This window comes from Colossoma macropomum, unplaced genomic scaffold (genome assembly GCF_904425465.1).
Source record: "Colossoma macropomum unplaced genomic scaffold, Colossoma_macropomum, whole genome shotgun sequence".
Lineage (NCBI taxonomy): Eukaryota > Metazoa > Chordata > Actinopteri > Characiformes > Serrasalmidae > Colossoma > Colossoma macropomum.
Genome location: NW_023494791.1, coordinates 252,487 through 273,406, shown reverse-complemented (window position 1 = coordinate 273,406; position 20,920 = coordinate 252,487). Strand labels below are relative to the sequence as shown.

At 40.0% G+C, this 20,920-nt stretch overlaps 1 protein-coding gene across 1 annotated transcript in view; it reads left to right on the top strand.

Moving 5' to 3' along the window:
* The window catches only part of LOC118810021 (zinc finger protein 208-like), a 41,549-nt gene that overhangs the window by 6,802 nt on the left and 13,827 nt on the right, over positions 1 to 20,920 (top strand). The window contains exons 3-6 of the mRNA XM_036573539.1: positions 619 to 1,414; positions 2,170 to 2,762; positions 7,409 to 7,584; positions 10,018 to 11,365. Coding sequence (XP_036429432.1) covers positions 619 to 1,414; positions 2,170 to 2,762; positions 7,409 to 7,584; positions 10,018 to 11,365 — 2,913 coding nt within the window. The remainder of the gene's footprint in view (positions 1 to 618; positions 1,415 to 2,169; positions 2,763 to 7,408; positions 7,585 to 10,017; positions 11,366 to 20,920) is intronic.

The window sequence follows — 20,920 nt, the reverse complement described above, 5'->3', positions numbered from 1 at the left end:
AACACAGGGCATGTTTTCATTTTGGGTTTGATGGTTTAGCAGGTCATCCATCCTGTCCAAGCTGGTTTTGGTGTTGGACCAGGTTATTTTGTCTTTCCCAGACCTGAATGTAAATTATTCATTAGTCTGTTATAGAGAAATCTGTAACGCCCAGTTAGGGTATTTAGTCTAGAATCAGACTTGAGCTGTTTTTATTTAACTGCAAAAATAAATAAATTGGTCTGTATTGGAATATTCCCCCATCTTTGGGTTGCGTCTTTTGAATGAGCAAGGTCATAATTCAATCCAGAGAATGCTTTTGAAAGGATATCTTCAAATTCATTGTTTTTGATATCCATACTTGACTGAATGACGCTTGCATAACAATCCTATAACAATCCTGTGCTTCAGTCACTGATTTGAAGATGGAATATCTGAGCTGTCATATAGCGAGGAAGGCATGGGAGCCTTTATCCCCAGTCAGATCCCGTCTATTTAGTGCCATATTAAATTATTCTGTCACCAGGCATTTTTGAAGAATTTAAGGTATCTAGTACTAAGACCTAAATAAGTTGTCAGGTACAATGCTGTCATATTTCTGAATATCCTTTTAATTTTGTTTCTTTCTTTCTCTTTCAGAAAGGAATGGCTTCTTGTTCCTGCTCCTAGTGATCACTTTCACCGTTCAGATTTAGCTGCACAAACACATCAGGAGTGGTCACTGTTGAAATCCGCAAAGAGTAAATGTGAGAATATGGCGTCCACAGGTAGCTCCAGTATTCCTCAAACATCCTTTGGCACCCTTTGCATGAACACATCTCGCAGTGAAATACCAAAAAACATAAGCAAGGAGAGACGTCACCACTGCTCTGAGTGCGGGAAGAGATTTACTCAACTGCATGATCTCCAAAGACACCAGCGCATTCACACAGGAGAGAGACCGCATCAGTGCACAGAGTGCGGAAAGAGTTTTACGCAAAAGGGAACTCTAAAGCTACACCAGCGCATCCACACTGGAGAGAAAGTGTATCACTGCTCTGAGTGTGGAAAGAGTTTTACTCGACTTTGTCATCTCCAGAGACACCAGCGCATTCACACAGGAGAGAAACCGTTTTATTGTTTATGCTGCGGAAAAACATTTAATAACAAACGTAATCTTCAAACACACGAGCGCATTCATACAGGAGAGAAACCGTATTACTGCTCAGAGTGTGGCAAGAGTTTTACCCAGCAGATTACTCTGAACCTTCATCAGCTCATTCACACAGGAGAGAAACCGTATCAGTGCTCAGAGTGTGGACGGAGTTTTAACCGTCGGAGTAATCTACATGTCCACCAGCGCATCCACACCGGAGAGAAGCCGTATTACTGCTCGGACTGCGGGATCAGTTTCCGACATTCAAATACGAAGGCGCACAAATGCGTTAAGACGGAGGTAATTTATGACTCTTGAGTGTCACAAACTGTACACACATTAACCCACAACTGACAAGTTATTGCTAATTTATTTTGAAAGAAAACTGAAATGTCTAATTTTCGTAAGCATTCAAACTCGTAAGCTTCAAACTGTACACACATTAACCCACAACTGACAAGTTATTGCTAATTTATTTTGAAAGAAAACTGAAATGTCTAATTTTCGTAAGCATTCAAACTCTGTTTTGGTTCAACTGAATGAGCCCAGGTTCATCATGTTTGCTTCAATTAGTCTTTAAAAAGACTCTAGAACTGGAATGTCCAATCCTGGTCATGGAGATCTACCATCCTGCACAGTTTAGCTCCAAACCCACATCTGGTCCACATAACAGCGACCTTCAGGGGCATCTGAATATTAGAGCCGGGTGGGTTGGATCTGAACTCTCCAGGACTAAGATTGGGCACCCCTGCTCTAAAATGTGTCCATGATTTCTGGCAAATTCATAAATTGACTTGTTTGGATGTGATATAGAAATCAGTTTCTGCTTTTTGCTAAAGGATCCTGAGTGAATGTGAAACTGACTGTCAAATAAATAACATCAGATACAGAACTACAATGTTTATTGATCATGATTTTTATTTTATTATGTATTTGGGATGTAAATGAACTCTATGAATGAATTCAACATTTGTGTACATCAGATACAATCCAACAATGCTGTTGCATTTCGTAGTTTTACGTTTTTTGAGTATGTTTTTTTCTTTCTGTTTCAGAAAGGACTGGCTTCTTGTTGCAAGTCTTTTCCTCCTCCTCCTAGTAATCAACTCCCAACACAGTTCAAATTTACCTGCACCAATACATCAGAAGTTGCCACTGAGATGAATGTTACACTGCTGAAGTCAGTAGAGATTAAATATGAGAATATGCCCTCCACAAGTAGCTTTAGTGCTCAGCATACATCTTCTGGTGCTCTCAACTCAAACACATCTCATGGACATATACAGAAATGTAAGGAGAGACGTTATCGTTGCTCCGATTGTGGGAAGAGATTTATTCAACTGTGTCATCTCAAAGCGCATCGACACATTCACACAGGAGAGAGACCGTATCAGTGCTCAGGGTGTGAAAAGAGTTTTAAGCAACTAAGTCATCTCCAAAGACATCAGCGCATTCACACAGGAGAGAAACCGTATCAGTGCTCAGAGTGTGGAAAGAGTTTTAACCGTCAGAATAATCTACAAGTCCACCTGCGCATCCACACAGGAGAGAAACCATATTACTGCTCAGACTGTGGGAAGAGTTTCAGACATTCAAAATTAAATACACACAAATGCATTAAGAAGGAGGTAATCATTTATGACACTTGAATGTCGAACATTTTCTTTACTGCTGTTAGCGCAGACGTTTTATTTTAGTTCTCTGTCAACACACTATAACCCACTAAAAACATTTTTTATCTTTTATGAGTCTTTTATGAATTTCTCCTAAAAAAAGAGGTGAAATGTCTCATTTACAAAAGTCTTAAAGGGGAGCTGTTAGGCTTTTCCAGTTATTCTCTTTCCTTTAGTGGGTTGTATCTTTTCGTAATGTAAACGTTCTGCAAAGTCCCAAAGCTCAGCGTTCCCTCCAGAGGGAGAAACTCTTTCCCACAGAACCCACTTTTCTCAGCTGCCTGAAACGCCTCGTTGGAATTCCAGCCCTTTTCCTTTGTTACAGGATGACTCAGTCTCGTAACACGGTCGTTACTGCCCGCCTACCGGCGAGCTCCGCCCCCTCACACAGTGCACAGCGGCTACTGGAGGAGGAAGAGTGTGTTTAGTGCTGTAGTGTGTGGAGAGATGCTGACCGGACTTTCAGGATCCACTCTGGATCAAACTGATACGGCAGAACCCATGCCGCTGGAGAAACAGCCACAGCAGAGTTTACAGCTGCTCAGGAGAGAAAGGTCTATCTGCAGACTGCAGGACAGGGGCGGAACCTGGAGGGGTGGAACTGCTTTGGAGGCCGACCAATCAGAGCAGAGTAGATGAGCTGACCAGTCAGAGCACACTGGGCTCATTCAGACAGAGGGTGAATAGAAATGTAACACTGAAGCATGTAAATCTTTTCTAGTAGACCCCACAAATGAAATTATGAACACAAAAATTGAGCATAAAAGGTTCTCTTTAAGACTTTGGCTCTGCAAAAGTCAAATTTGGATTCTTTTTAGGCCTTGGATGCCTGACCAAACTCAGTAACCGATGACAAGGGCTTTTGTTCAGGGAAATGAACTCAAGGGCCGCTCCAACGGAAGAAGCAGACGTAAAGAGAGAACCACTGTGACTGACTATCTGTGGTAGATCCAAGCCACTCCTAAATAAAAGGCTTATGACAACAAGCCTGGACTGTGCCAGTCAGCACTTACACGCTCTGAGAGCAAGAGGAAAAAGATTCTCTGGTGAATTCTTTGGACTGATCTCTGATCACAATGTCTAGAAAATACAGATACTGCTGCCTAATAAGATCTCCACATGTGTAACGTCCTTTCTACTTGGTTACATTTAGTGAAATGTTCCGTTGTCTTCACAACATCGACAATCCTCTCAGGTAATAATTACACTGATCTCTTGAGAGTTCCTGTCCATTTAAATCCACTGCTCCACTAACGTTATGCTTCATTTCTGAGCAACAAACAACACTGGTGTTCCCACATTGCAGACGACACTTGTAGGCCGTCTGTATGTAACTGGTTCAACAGACAGGATGGGACATTGGAACAGTTTCATCAGCAAAATCACCAAACCTCATTTCTAGTTCTTAATCTGGAACAGCAGACAGACTGCCAAAATGGGCACACTCAAAATCATGTGTACCCAGTTGGTAGAACAGTGGACTAAAATGGACAGGACCTATCTCAAGAGACTGGCAGTCTTCACCTGACAGTATTACCACTGTTATTAAGGTAAGGAGATCTGTAATCAAGTATTAGAAATGAAGTAATGTGTGTGACTAATTATTTGTTTGGAGAGCTTACTATATGAAATATGGTAAAGGTAATATCGTTCTGGGTTCAGGATTCTTAGCAGCAGGCAGACAGAAACTGTTTAGAATCATGAAAAAGATTGAGTGCACACAAGTTTGGACTGTGGTACATTTTTGCTAATTTTGCTAATTTGTAAGACACTGATGTCAAAAGATTCCTTGAACCAGTCAGAACTAAGGGTGATTTTTTTCAGTAGCTCTTTTCCATACAAATCAAAGCCTCTTTAGTTGTGCATGATTGACTTTCAGTCAGCTTGCATGGACCTTGCTTTGCGCACTGGCGCTCAGTCCTGCTGGAACAGGAAAGGTTCTTCCCCAAGCTGTTCCCACAAAGTTGGAAGCTACAATTGGCCAGAATGTCTTGTTCTGCTGGAGCATTAAGATTCCCTTCACTGTAACTAAGGGTTCTAGATCAACCCCTGAAAAACAACCCCATATCATCATCCCTCCTCCACCAAACTCTACAGCTGGCACAGTGCAGCCAGGTAGGTAACGTTCTCCTGGCATTCGCCAAACCCAGACTCGTCCATCAGACTGACAGATAGAGAAGCTGATTTGTCACTCCACAGAATGTGTTTCCACTGCTCCAGAGTCCAGTGGCAGGGCTTCACACCACTTCAGCCAACGCTTGGCATTGTGCTTGGCGATGTAAGGCTTCATGCAGCTGCTCGGTCATGGAAACACTGCCATGAAGCTACTGGCGCAGTTTTTGTGCTGATGTTGATGCCAGAGGAGGTTTGAACTCTGCAGTTATTGATCAGTAGAGCGTTGGAGACTTTTATGCACTATGTGCATCGGCACTCTGCGGCTCTGCTGTGTGGCAGGACTAAGTGAAACACCTGAAATTAGTGTGTCTCAATATTTTTGTCCATATAGTGTATGATTAATAATTGTTATAGTCATCACTAATCATACACAACGCAGATTAATAAACTGGGTTTTAATTTTCTTCATTACTTTTAAATGAAAACTAAGGTGAATGTAATGACATGTAATAACGTACAAATATCCTATAGAAAATCATGTTTTTATGACAGTCTGCCTGACAGAGTAGTAGCATTCATAATGTTGTATAGGTTTTTCGTCTCCTGAAGAGGGCAGCAGAGCTCAATGCAGTTCTCGCTTGATTTATGATTGATGTCCATACTGTATATTAAAAACTGTGGAATCAAATTATACTGATAAAGCTTCTATAACTGTTATATTAATATCAACAGTTTCTTTTTTAAGGACTGTTTCAGTCGTTCCTTTGACTAGAAGCATTAACAGCAACATCTGTTCAATTATACATCATTTTACTTTATTTACTGTGCTTTGAAGTTTTCTAGTTGAGTTTTACTTACAAGAAATAACAACTTCGATTAACAGGCATGGGTTGTTCTACAGAAACGTCCACTTTTCTGTCTCTCCATAGGACTCACTGGTGTTACTGATCCTCATTGGTGTTACACATAATAAAGGAACACCAGAGACATTTTAATTAAAAATGCATTTTACAAAATAACTGCTACAGAGCATCAAACCACATGCTGTCAATCATGGAATATCCACTAAAATATGAAATTTAATCAATTTGTATTCTATTTTCTCATAATTACCTCAGAATAAAGTCGGTCACACCAGTGACTTAAGCTAAAAGCTTCATATGAAATCATGAGCTAAATGAGAAAATCTCTGATAACTGAAAGACACAGTGGACTCACCATGTGCTTTTCTTCGTAAATCCTCAGAAAACAGGTAAAAGGAAGTCGAGTGATGTCATCAGTGTGACTTTAATTTAAAAATAAGAGATTTTTTGTTACGCTGTAACACCAGTGACACGACTCCTGGGGACCATAACTTTCATTATATTTATAATATTTAATTCGCATTTGTTTTCTTTATGTCATTGAATTTATATATTTATATAGTAGTTAAAATTGCAGAAAAACTTTTTTTACTTTAAAATATGGCCTCAGCCTTTACACATGACTGTGGGGACAAGCTCTTCTGTGGTGCTTGGAATTCTAATTTAAAAACCAATATTGCTAAATTGAGGCACAAGAAGGCGGAATTGTTTAAATAAATTATTGTTTTATTTTGAAATATAAATAAATTGTAACCCTAACAAGTTTTTTTTAAGTGTAATACTTAATCGCTAGGGACACAAAAACGGACGTTTCTGTAGAATGACTCGCATATTAAAGAGTACAGTTATTTAAACATCATGAAAAGATTACATTTCTGTGTTGCTTTACTTTATCAGTGAAGTGCAGAAGCGCGCTCAGCTGTTATTGTAGAGCTCAGCTGAACGTTCAGCCTGATTCAGCCAATAGCAGCTTAGTGTCTTTTCCTGCGCTACCATTGGCTAATATTATCAGCGGGCATCTGCTGATTCGACGTCCGCGTCACCATAGCAACCACAGAACACAGTGCAGCCTGAGAGCTACGATTGGCTAGTGAGTGCTGAAAGAGTCTCTGATTGGACAGTGAAGCAGTAAAACGGTCCAGGAGGTAAGTGAGTTTGAATACATTGAGCGGATGTTTAAAATCCATTAAAACTGTTCGATGAGCCTCTGAAACAACTGACACCACTTTCCAAAAATAAAGCTGAATGTAAGACTTGCACTGTTTTAGTTTAGGTTTTTTAGTTTTGAAGTATTTGTAATGTAAGTGCTGAGGAGCTTAACACAAACCTGCTGGGTTAATAATGATAAATGCCAAACAGTGGCCTTTATCGATTATTGATTTCACTGTATCAGGGTTTACCGCTCCATCATTACATTTTTGTTTATTGATCACATGCGTGATGGCATTGCTTTAATATATGATCTAACTTTATTAGGTGTCTATGAGAGTCTATTAAAACATATAAAGGGAATAAAAGAACAAATTTAAACTTTAGTTAGACAAGCACGCGCATACCTTATATTATCAGAGAAAACAGTCGCTTCCCGCCCACCCCAACCACCCCCTTCGGCAGGACACGTGTTTCCTATAAATAACAACCAGGTCGGAGTTCCGGTGTGAGTCCCCCTGCAGCCCAGGTGGGGGCGCTACATCTTCATCTGTGGTTCTACAAAGACAAAACGGTGGAGCAGGAGAAGAAGATCCTGTTGTGATCAGCGGTCCACGCCTCCGCCGGTGTGCAGGGCTGCAGGGGGCGGAGAGGAAGACGCTGCTCTGTGGTAAGTAGGGGCTCTAACACTTTTTCACACTCTTTACTCTGTGTTTAACTGATCTTCAGAGAATCAGGAGCTGCTCTGCTGTAGTTCAGATGTTTTAAACAGTGTTTCAGTCTTTAGTCTGGATACAGTCAGGCTGTCTTTGCGTTCCTCAGTTCTGTCTGTCTATGTTAGAACCTGGCAGAACACAGAAGCTGGTTCTTCTGAATGAAAATGTGTTCATGCATTTGTGACCAACTTCCTGCAAAGTGAGGGAGATTTTGTGAAAAAGATTTTTCAAAGTTTGTTTAGTAATAGATGACTTTAATCATAACCACTCATGTTGTGCTGTTTGGCTCTAACTGTGTATGGGCAGCTCTTACTGTGTGTGTGTGGCCTTGAGTTTGGGGCAAGGAGCTGTGTTGGTGAACCGTTTCATGTTGGTGAACTGTTTGTACCATAAAAGCATTAAAATGTCTTTTGAAGTGGAGAAGCAAACACAGCGCAGAAATTTGACCCCTCTTTGCCCAAAAAAAAGAGTATAAATTTTTAAGAGTATATATTTTTGCAGGTTGGTCAGTTGTTGCTGGGCCAACTCAAGATTAACACCTGTTTGTCGGAGAGCCTTAATCATTAATAAAAGAAACTGTGCCCTTTCCTGCCAGTCCTGGTGTTTTGAGTTTTATTTTAATTTTTGAATTTGAAAGGAAGCTGCCTTTTTCCACAACACGGTCTTGTTCTTCTGAATGAAGTGTAGTATCCAGAGTTCTATGTGTTATCTGTTTTTGCAGGTTTGGAATGTTTAAGTTAGGGGGCCCCTGGTCCAAAGGTCCAAGGGTCAAGCTTCCATAGGGAATGGGCCTCTCTCTCTTCCTCTCCCTTCCTCTCTTAGTTCCAGATGGATGAGATCATTTTAAAAAGGACCATATGTTCTGTTTCCTTTTTTGACAACAACAACTCTATATAAGCAGTTGGTTATACTGTTCTGGAGGGGAGAACAGCTTAAATATAACTATCCATTTCGGGGTTGATTATTGAATATATGGATAGAATTGTAAGTAGGGTGTGGCAGTTCCCACTTTATTCCTACCTTAAAAATGCCCCAAATATACTGGTGTAACAAAAATAGTGTCACTGTCAGCTGGGAGTCTTGGAGCATCAACTCCTCTGTGAAACTGTAACTGTTAAAAGCTGATGCTGAACAAAGTTGACCTTGTACAAACATTTATTCCACATTACTGTAGTTATGTTTCAGCCTACTGAAGTCAGTGTTGGACAGGTGTGTTTAGTAACTCAAATGGCCAGAAAGATTTTTTTTGTGATTATTATTTGGCTAATGTTACTACGAGAGGGGCTTTTCCACGCCACAGACACGACTGAGGGGTGTGAATGAGTGCAGCTAGGCTGTCTGAAGTTCGTAAAGGTATTTGTCAGTGTTAGAAATGGTTGCTAGATTGTAAAACGTTGCTGAAACCCTTTAAAAGTGTTCCAGTTTTTCAGTTTGTTTAAGTAATAGATGAATTGAATCATAGCTATTCATATAACATTAACATGTGTTGCTGGAAAGCCTTAATCTTCAGAAAATAATTTGTGCCTTTTCCTGCCAGTCCTGGTGTTTTGAGTGTTATTTGAGTTCTGTGTCTGGAGCGAAGCTGCAGAGATATTTCTCCATGACGATTCTAGAAGAGATTGGTCTATAATCGGAGCAAGGGCAAGTTTATTCCACCAGCTCAGCTTAATTCTTGTATTCCCCACATTTTACAGGATGGCGGGTTGAGCCGAGCCATACTTAAAGCTAAGGTTTTAACTCTCGCCGTCAGGAACGGGGGAGCTGGTGCATTTTTGGCTTTTGTGGGCAGTAATCAGGGTTTAAAATCGGATGTGCACGGCTTCAGGAAACCAGTAGGGGGAACACAGTAACATCATGAAACAAGTGAAATTGAGAAGATTGAAATTAAGCCGTGCTGCTGCTTTCTGGATTAGCTGAAAGGCCTGATGGTCTACAAAGGAAGAGCAGCTAGAAGAGAGTGGCGAGAGTCTCAAAATTATAGGCACCCTATAAATAAACAGTTCAGTTCAGTGTTGCAGACCAGAAATGTAGGTTTGCCGCATGAGCAGATAACCAGACAGTCCTTGAAGGATATGACAGAATTGTGGTTAGGACCAGTATTTCCATGTTGTTCTTGCTGAGCTTTAGTTTCAGATGGTGGAATATCATCCAGACATGCTGAAATGAGCAGAAACCCAATCAGTTTAGTTAAGCTGCAGATTCATACATTAAACATTTAAGCAGGTTATTTTAGTGTGATGTAGTCATTTTGCTTTTCATACCTGAACAAAGAATGAGCAAAGAAGTTACTAAATGATGTTGATGTTGGTGAGTAATCCCAACAACTTTAACACTTCTTTATCTCTTTTTCAGGAAAATAATAGCTTCCTGCTGCAAGTCTTCCTGAGGTTTACTCAGCTACACACTTCAGATCTACCAAAAACACAAGAACAGGTTCCACCAAGAGGAATACAGACTTCTGAAATCAGGGCTGATTAAATGTGAGAATAAGGTTTCCAGAAGAAGCTCCAGTACTCGGCAGACAAGCTCTGGTCCTGTATGTGGTAACACATCTCGCAGGTTAATGGAGGAAAATACAGACAAAGAGACTCAACGGAGAAGTCTTCAAGTCCACCAGGTTGTCCACACGGCAGAGAAACCATATCACTGCACCACGTGTGGAAGGGGCTTTGCTCAACGCAGTCATCTCCAAAGACACCAACTACTCCACACTGAAGAGAAGCTGTATCCCTGCTCAGAGTGTGGGAAGAGTTTTCATCAGCTGAAAAGTCTCGAAGTCCACCAGTTTATTCACACAGGAGAGAAACCGTATCAGTGCTCAGAGTGTGGGAGGGGTTTTGCTCAAAGCGGTCATCTCCAAAGACACCAACTCGTCCACACAGGAGAGAAGCCGTATCGCTGCTCAGAGTGTGGGAAGAGTTTTACTCAAAAAAATAGTCTCCAAGTCCACCAGCGCATGCACACAGGAGAGAAACCGTTTAGCTGTTCAAAGTGTGGGAGGAGTTTTAAACAACTGGGTCATCTTGAAGTTCACCTGGGCGTTCACACCAAAGAGAAGCCGTATCACTGCTCAGAGTGTGACAAGAGTTTTGGAGCTCTTCAGACTCTAAGAAGCCACCAGCGCATTCACACAGAAGGGAAGCTGTACTGCGCAGAGTGTGGGAAGAGTTTTAATGAACGGAGTCACCTCCGACTACACCAGCGCATTCACACCGGAGAGAAGCCGTATCAGTGTTCAGACTGCGGGAAGAGTTTTAATCGAACCACTCATCTCCGTACACACCAGCGCGTTCACACTGGAGTTAAACCGTATCCCTGTTCGGAGTGTGGAAAGAGTTTTAATCATCCAAGCAGCCTCAAAGTCCACCAGCGCATCCACTCAGGAGAGAAACCTTATCAGTGCCCAGAGTGTGGGAAGAGTTTTAATCAGCCAAGCAGCCTCGAAGTACACCAACGCATCCATACTGGAGTGAAACCATATCAGTGCTCAGAGTGTGAGAGGAGATTTACTCAACAGAGTTCTCTCAGAGTCCACCAGCGCATCCACTCAGGAGAGAAACCGTATCAGTGCCCAGAGTGTGGGAAGAGTTTTAATCAGCAGAGCATTCTTCACGCGCACCAGCGCAGTCACACTGGAGAGAAGCCGCATCACTGCTCAGACTGCGAGAAGAGCTTTAGGCTTTTGAGGTCTCTGAAGATGCACAAGTGCACTAACACGGCAAAAACCTGTGATGCGTGACGTTACGTCCCATGTTTGGTTCTCTCTTTCTGTACCTGGCTACATTTTCTCTGGTTGATGTTGCTGTATGACCAACGTTCTGACTTCCCCGGCATGTGATTGGCTGTGTCAGTTGGTGCTGGCTATAAGTCTCTTTCTACTAGTCCATGGCGAGCGGTATTTGATTCAGCCTCGTGCTGCTCTGCTGCTCCGCTCCTCTGCCTGCCAGTTGCTAGACCATTTGATTGTGTTAGTTTCTAAAGAATTATTTACTGTGGCCAGTGATGATATCTTGTATACCATTATATAAGGAACTTGGGGGAGGCATACCCTTTTCATTTGACCCCTTTTGACATTTATGGTTACATTAGTGAGGATAGTGTTTTGTAATTTTCTTTTCTTTTTTTTGGTAGATTAGTTAATATTTTTTTTCTTAGGATCTTTTGTTTGTTATTTTGGCTCTTGGTTATATTATACTCTATAAGTTATATTCCCTTTTTCCTTCTTGTTTTATGTCATGAGCCATCACTGGTGGCTTGCTGAAAGTGTTTGGGTTTTTTTTTTCTTTTAAACTATTTATTATTTAGGAATTTATTTCTCTTTTTTCTGGTCTGGCGGCTGAGCAGGCAGTCTTGCGTCCTTTTTGTTGGGTCTAACCCTTAAGATATGTAACAATTAATCTGTCAAATTGAAAAACATAAATTGCATAGCAGATATTTTCTGTATTTTTGACTTGCTGGTCAACTCAGAAATGCCCTAAAATGACTTGCCACTAGACTCAGATTTTAGTCTGAGGAAAAAACTCCAAACAACACTAAAACATATTGGACTGGCAACCTTATGTGTGTGTCTTTGATTGGCACTTTTGTTATGGTCATACACAGTCATTTGGTCTCTTGCAGCTTGTAGCTGTGCCTGGTTCAACACAGCTTCAAATATCAAGCCTTGGTTGTGCAACCCCTTTTCCAGAAAAGTTAGAACACACTACAAAAGGTTAAAAAAAACAAAAAAACAGATAGCAATAGTGTGCAAATCTTTTAAACCCCATCTTTAATTGAAAATTGTACAAAGATTACCTTTCAGATGCTGAAACTGCGGAATTGTATTGTTTTTTGAAAAATACATGCCCAGTTTGAATTTGATGCCAGCAAAATGTTTCAAAAGAAAGGTTGGTACAGGGGGCAACAAAAGACTGGTAAAGTTGTGTACTGCTGAAAAAAAAAAAACACCTGCTGGAACATCTCACAACTAATTAGGTTAATGTACACCAGGTCAGGTCATGTCAGTAATATGATTGGCTATAAAAGAGCATCTCTGAGTCTTTCAGAAGTAAAGATGAGGAGGAGTTCATTACTCTGTGAAAGACTGCACAATCAAATGGAGCAACAATTCAAGAATAACGTTTCTCAAAGTAAAACACCAAAGAACTTTAGTGTTTCATCATCTACGGTACATAATATCATTAAAAGATTCAGAGAATCCCGAGAAATCTCTGTATGTAAGGGACAAGGCCAAAAGTAATACTGGCTGTGGTGTTCTGGCACTGCATGGGCTCAGAAACACTTCTGAAAACCATTGTGAACACAGTTCATAGCTGCATACTCAAATGCTAATTAAACCTCTAAAACGCAAAGAGGAAACCATATATAAACAGGATCCAGAAACGCCGCCACCTTCTCTGGGCCTGAGCTCATTTAAGGTGGGCTGCGAACTCCAGGCTAAAGAGAAGAGGGACCATCCAGCTTGTTATCAGCAGACAGTTCAAAAGCCAGCATCCGTGATTTGTTTATTTTGTTTATTTTCAGGTTCCCATTAGCTGCTATTGTAATAGCCGCTATTCTTCCTGGGGTCCAGGTCCCCTGTCCAAACTTTTTTGAAATGTGTTGCTGGCATTAAATTCAAAATAGCCATATATTTTTCAAAAAACAATAAAATGTCTCAGTTTCAACACTTGAAATGTAGTCTTTCTACTATTGGTGATTACATATAGGGTTTAACAGAATGCAATGATATGCAAATCATTATTTATTTGCTTTTTGCACAGCAACCCAACTTTTATGGATACAGGTTTATTGGAAAAACAATCTTCAATCTGAAGAACAGAACTGAAGTAATGAATGTGGTGTTTAATGGAAAAAGGCAAAACAAAACAGTTGGGTAGCATGTTCAGATAGCAAGTTTGCTGGCTAGTGCACTGGCTGTTAACTGATTTTCAGGGCAAATTCCATTCCTATCAAAAATACACTCGGTGGTCTGAGGTAGATTCTTTTTCTTGATAATGTGAAAGATTTTTCATGATCACTAAAGTAATAAACAATCTAATCATAATTAATCATAAGCTGTGTATGTGCAGCCATTTCTAACTATTCATAGAAGTGCTATATGGCTTTAGCTGTGGATGAGCAGTTGTTGCTATGTGTATGTCTGTTAGTGGCCTTGAGATGTTGGGACAAGGAGGCCTTATCAAAGGCTGTGACTTGATGGGACTCACACACATACAGCTGCAGTCTGTTTATATCATGAAACATTAAAACTGCGCATTGGGGAAAAAGGAATAGAACATATGAAGCGGAAATAAATCCAAAAATATAGCCGCAAGCGGCAATGAGCGGGTCCAAGCACGCATAAGCACAAGAAGCTCTCATGCACTTTGAGCCAAATAGGCCTAATCAGGCCTCATGCAGTTTGGGCCTTCGAGGCATAGAGGCTGAAATGAAGTCTGAGTTTATCGCAAGGCCTTCATTTGTCATGAACCATTTTACTTTCAACATATGTTTACATTTCTATGGACTGATCTACAAAGGTTTGTAGAACATGCAAAAGATTATCAACATAGATGTCAAAAATACATGAGTAATGGTAAAATATCTGTCATAGTTCTGTTTGCAAGGGGTTTTGTTTCTCCATGTTTAAGGCTTTGATAATCAGGCCATAATGAGACCCAGTGCACTCATAAGGGGCCCTTTTGGCATAGAGGAGCTCACTGAAAGTGGTTTAGAATTGGTCAAAAGGTCTCCACATGTTATGATAATTGATCAGGGAACTTGATCAAAGCTGTTCACTGAGTTATGTTCAGATTGACCTTTTGACCTTAGTATAATAAGCTGTAATTGTTAAAGGAATAATTCAAAATACTAGACAAGAAGTGAAATATTTGACATGACATGTAATTACAAAGTTATTCAGGTCAGTGAACTGAATCAAATGGCATCATGTGTTTATCTGTAGACTTTGTAATAACACTGTAATAGCATCTTTAATGATTTTTGAGGTTTTTGACAGCTAAGGCGCCCTCTAAAGGTCATATCTAGACCAAATTTTGCACACCTTGTCTGAGTCTCAATAGATGTAATTGCTCAAAGTTTTGAGATGATACAACCAAAGACTGATGAGTTATAGCAAATCAAGCTGGCTATGCCATGGCCGCAGTGATATATTGAAGGAGCAACACCAGGTCGAGTGAAAAAGTCAATATTTTTTTGATAATTATTTACCTAGAGAGGCCACAGAGTATTTCTAGACCAAATTCGAGAAGTTTGGATCAAAACTCAGAGACTAGTTCGAAAAGCATGGTTTTCAAACAGTTAACGATTACAAAAAAACTATGCATTTTCATAATAAACATGCAATGGTAAAATTGTTTGGCATAATATACTACATAAGATTCATACAGAGCATGGGTCAAAATTAGTAATAATATGTTCATATCATGTAATAATATATGATTTTTCATGAATAGCGCCCCCTAGTGGCCAAATCTGTTGAAACTTCACTGGTTGTTAGAAAGGGGCTACATGTAGACACCATTCAAGTTTCGTCATGATTGGTCAATGTTAAGCCTGTCAAAAGCCTGCTGAATGCTGATTGGCTGATGGCGGCCATAAATTTCAATGAATCAAATTGTCCTTCAAGATTCACCTATAGTCTGTCAAGTAGATGCTACATGCCAAGTTTCAGCTCAATCGGATGCACGGATGCTGAGAAACAGTTAATTGGCATTTGCCCCGCCCCCTAATGACGTATTCCCACCAAAATTAATAGGCTAACACAGAATCTTGGCCTTAATGTGCATGTAAAGTTTCAATGTTTAAGGCAGAAGCATTCTCCACTTATAGAGTTTTAAATGAATTATGAGCTATTTCAGAAGGGTTCATTATCATATGGCAGCCATAATGTTTATAAAAGTCAAGATTTTTTTGATAATTATTGAGGTTCAGACTCTTCTGAATTTTCTGATACCAGAAACATGAGGATTGAGTGAAAAGCCTAGAACTAGTTCGCAAAAGTAGGTTTTGCATATTATGCCAATTAGCAAAAAATCTAAGTGGGCGGAGCTAAATGGTCCAAATTGCAAAGTTGTTTGGCTTGACCCAAGGAATCAGCCACAAAAAGAATTTTGTCTCTACACATCATGCTGTAGAAGTTATGAAGCAAAACGTGTTTTGATGTTCTATAGCGCCCCCCTTTGGCCAATCGGGGTCATTTTTGTTGCCTGGCGAGATGCACACAAACTACATCTAGCCACCAAGTTTGGTGTCTCTAGGCCTTACGGTCTGTTCTCCACAACACGTTTTTCAGGAGAAAAAGAATAAGAAGAAGAAGAAGAAGAAAAATCCGAGCAAAAGCAATAGGGTCCTACGCACTGCGTGCTTGGACCCTAATAATAGCTGAAGTGAATAAAGTTTGAAGGTTTTGGCCTGAGTGTGTCTTTGGCCTGCAATTATTTTAAAAAATATATCACTTCTTGGCTTGAAAATAAGGGTAGTATTTTTGATGATGTTAATGATGGAGGACAAGGAGAGGAAAAACAAATTAAAATCATCTAAGGTTTGGACATTAGGGTGTTCAGGGTCACTGTGACATTTGGAGATAATTGTGTACAAGAATAAGAATAAAGGTTTGAAGGTTTCGGCCTGAGTGTGGCCTGTGATACGTAAAAAATGATATTACTTCTTAGAAATAAGGGCAGCATTTATGATAAGAGAAAAAGTGATGTTAATGATGAGAACAAGGTGGAAAAAGCAAATTAATAAGATCTGAAGTTTGGAAGTAAGGGTGTTCACACAGTGACATTTGGAGATAGTTGTGTACAAATCAGAAGGTCCAAGATATTTAAGATGGACCAGAAGCGGCTGCGTGTAAAACCCTCCTTGCCCAGAAAAAAGGATAAAAGGTTTGGGTTTTTGTGGGTTGATCAGTTGCTGCCTGGGCCAACTCAAGATTAACTTGTGTAGCTGGAAAGTCTTAATCTTCAATAAAAGAAATTGCGCCTTTTCCTGCCAGTCCTGGAGTTTTGAGTGTTATTTGAGTTCTTTGTCTGGAGCGAAGCTGCAGAGAGAATTTTTCCATGACAGAACTCAGAGTTGCATGTGACATTAAGACAAATCAGGCGAGATGAGATAATGAGAGTGAGGTCTTCTCCCCGGAGCAGTATAGAAGTGTAATTTTCCTGTTTGTTAGTTTTTGAAGTTGTTGCCAACTCAAGATTAACGCTTGTCTGTTGCCTTTTAATCTTAAATAAAATAATCTTTGCCTTTTTTGCCAATCCTGGTGTTTGAGCTTTATTTCAGTTTTTGTACTGTCTGTTTTTGTGACGACAGGTCAATGTGGCAAAATCATTGCTTGTTGATCGTTAATAGCCACAGGTCTCACTGCAACAAATATGAGGTTCTTCTGCCCCTTCAAGAGAAGAAAGCTTTGATGTTTAATGGTACATATGTGATCCCACCAGTAGAAAACAATTTACTGCAGATAGAAGTCTGTAAAGAGTATTTTATTCAGAGGAATCATGTCAAATTTGTGCCACTTGGCTTAAATATGTAATATATTCTTATTTAATATCCTTTTAAGATCTGAGAAGTTTGCTTTACCATTCTTCTCAATGCATTCATCAGTATCAGACTGTGGACACCTGTCGGCCGCTAATCTGCCTCTTTGCCTCCAAATGTGTAGATGTAATGTTTTATTGTTCACAGAAACTTTGTGCCTCTGAGGTTCTGCTGTAAGAGACGTTAGTGTCAGTTAATAGATCAGGAAAGCACATCCTGTCCTGCTCTAATATGATGATGGTCTCCGTCGGAGGTTTGGAGGTTTGGAACCCAAATGGGAGACTTGGGGACTCTTTTTGGAGCAGGAGGACAGACTCGAACATCTCCGCTGCACTTCAGTCTCCTTAAACCCACAGACACTTAATCATTAGGGGCAATTTAAGGCACAGGCTTGCCTGGTCAGAAGCCTAGGGGCCCCTGATTATTTTAGGGCCTCTGATTGGCTGTTTTTTTTTCCATTTTAATGAGATTTATTTTTAACAGGCCTACCCAATCAAACGGAAGAATATTTATTAAGCTGACATTTTACTGATAATGAAATTTGATATGGTTTCTGTGAGTGCGGTCACTGTACAATGGCCAATCAATTTCTTACGTTCTCTGCTAAGCTGTGCCTTCCTTTCTCAGCTCTCCAGTCACTGCACAGTAGCTGTTGTCATAGGTGCTAGAATGCAAATGTGGCACCATTTAAGGTGGAGCAGAAAATTTGGAAAAGAGCCTGGTGGATAAGACGCATCAGCTTCGTTTACGTTTGTGCAGTAATGAAAAGATGATGAATGGCTTATGGAATAATTACTCAAGTATGATGATAATCTTTTCTGCGGCCATCCTGGATGCTGTGTTGACCACAGTATTCTATATAAACATAAACATGTTGGATGTTACATTAACTGAGATTGATCCTTCCTTATTTAGGCCTTGTTCAGACCGCCAGCCCAAATCTAATTAGCATATCCAGATTGTATCTAGATTGATTTTTGATTGTCACTTCATGTGTGTTGAGTATCAGAGTCCGTATTACAGAAACTTCTTAACTCTGGACAGCATGTTGCTGGATGGAGAGACTCAGGAGCTGCTCTGTTGTATGTAGGGACTCTAACACTTTTTCACACTGATCTTCAGAGAGACGCTTTAGAGGTGTTTGTTTTGTAGGATGTAAGATGCTAAAGCAGTAGTGTTCTTATTATACAGTCATTATAGTTGCGGTGTTGGCTGTGTTCCCATAAACGGTGTCAGATACGGACTGAAATGCAGGTATTCTGGAACAGTGTGAAGAACTCGAGAGCGGAGTTTGGGGCGATGGTGGTGTTCGTGGTGGATTAAGAGGTGATGATGGAAACTCCAGCAGGTTTTTGTGGTGGTGATTGAAGGTGTTCCAGAAGGTGAGAGCAGAGCTGTTCAGGATCCTGACGGTCTGGTGATGGAAACTGTACTGGAAGCTGATGGTCTTTAATCTCCCACTCATCCTCCAAACAGCATGAGTGTGAACAGGCCGTGATGAGGGTGGATAGAATGGACATATTTTAGAGTATTAAACAGTTAGCAGTATTTGAATGGTTGTCTGATGTAGTTCTGTCACTAGAGATAAAACAGTATTTAAATTAATCTATAATTTATTGATCTTATTCTTTAATAAATATTGATAATTTGCTGTGTCAGTAGACCGGTCGTGTGCAACATAGCGCGAAAGCCCCGTTTCTTAACGACTGAGAACCGGCGTGCAGACTGCAGGTCACATAGCAGCGATGCGTTATTCGCATTCATAAGCAGCGCAGTTGGTTTCCTGGTACGTTAAATCTGCAGCGAGAGACTGTCGAACACTAAAAAGTTGCGAAGCTGAAGTCAGCTTTCGAATACTCCCGTTCCACCTTAAATGGTGCCGCATTTACATTGGCATTGCATTTACTGCTTGATTATAATACATATTTTGGCAAGTAAGTACTTCTTTCTTTTATTTAGAGTTTTAAAATATAGGAATAATTTGCGAGTAGAGTTTGGTGGTTTCCACTTTTTTCTTCAAACGATCTCCAAATATTACCTCACTATACATAATTTATTAAATATGTAGAAATATGAAAAAGCATGTTCTTCTCCAGAGCTTCAGAATGTTTACAGTTTTAAGTATAGACATTATAATATTATAGTATTGTGTTAATAATAATACTATATTAGTAGAAATGAAATGTATTGAAGTTAGCAGTTAGGCTAAGTGATTCACAATGTCCAAGACCTTTTTAGCTCCAACTCCAGGATAAATTACTCCAACTCCAACACTGCTAAGCTAATAAAACTGTTAAATGGTCACCATTGTTCATAAAATCATTTTGATCAATTCAGTTTTTTATTGAACGTTGTATTCATTATACTGTTGTAAGGATCTCATTGTTTTGGAAAAACTGGAGTCAGGGCACAGTCAGCAAAGAATTCTTCAGACAAAAACAATGTAATATTGCTGGGGAAAAAATGATGATGGGAAAATCATGGATTAAATTTAAATTAGTTGAAGAGAAAGGAAAATACTGTACTGTACTGGGAAACACAGTCCTATCATTTTTGCAGCATTTGACTGAATCTGAGCAGAAAGTATTGCTCTGTACACTTCGGTATTCATCCTGCTGCTTCTATCAGCAGCCACATCATCAGTAAACACCAGTGACCCAGTTTCACTAACAGCAATACATGCCCATGCCATAACACTACCTCCACCATGATTGACAGATGATGTGCTATGCTTTAGATCATGAACCTTTCTTTTCCTTGTCCATGCTCTCCTCTTCCCATCATTCTGGTACAAGTTCATCTGGGTTTCATCTGTCCAAAGAAACTTGTTTCAGAACTGGCAGGCTGTGTTTTTTTGGATGTTTTATAGCAAAGTAGTGGTTCACATCTTGAAGTAAAGCATCTCTTGATTATAGATTTTGTCAGTGATACACCAGCCTCCTCTAGAATGTCCTTGACAAGGTGTTGTGAAGGGGGTTTTCTTCACCACTGAAAGAATTCTGCACTTTAGTTCCCTTTCATGGTTTTCTAGACCTTTTGGTATTGCTGGGCTCGGCAGTGCATTCCTTCTTTTTAATAACACTCTTAAAGTCCAAATATGGTGAGGTTTTGTTTCAGATGTTGTGCTACCATCCGTGGTGAGATGTTAGCCAAAATGCAATAATTTTAACTAAACTGCAGATTTGTACATTGAACATCTGTACAGGTCTTTGGGAGTAATGCAGCTTGTTTTGCATACCTGACCGTTCTGTGAGCAGTTCAGACGGATTTTTCTTGGTCGTCCAGCTCTTCACTCACATTCCAGCAGTTTTCTTTGCTTCTGCTTCTGAAAGCTAAAACAGTGCATTTTTCTTTGCTTTTTAACAGCTGAATGTTGATGTTGGGGAATCCCAACCATTTTGTCACACTTGTGTTTCTTTCTCTTTCAGAAAAACAATCTACTGTTCCAAGTGTATTTCCTACAAAAGGAGGTCCCACCAAAAGTAATACATCAGACTTGTGAAATCAAGGCTGATTTAAAAGTGAGAATAAGGTTTCCAGAAGAAGCTCCAGTACTTGGCAGACGTCCTTTGGTACACTATGTGATAACATATCTCTCAGACTAATGGAGGAAACTACAGACAAAGAGAGAACTCACTATTGCCTGGACTGTGGGAAGAGCTTTCCTCATTGGAATAATCTCCAACGACACAAACTCGTTCACACAGGAGAGAAAAGAAAGGTTTAATCTTTAATTGTAAAATG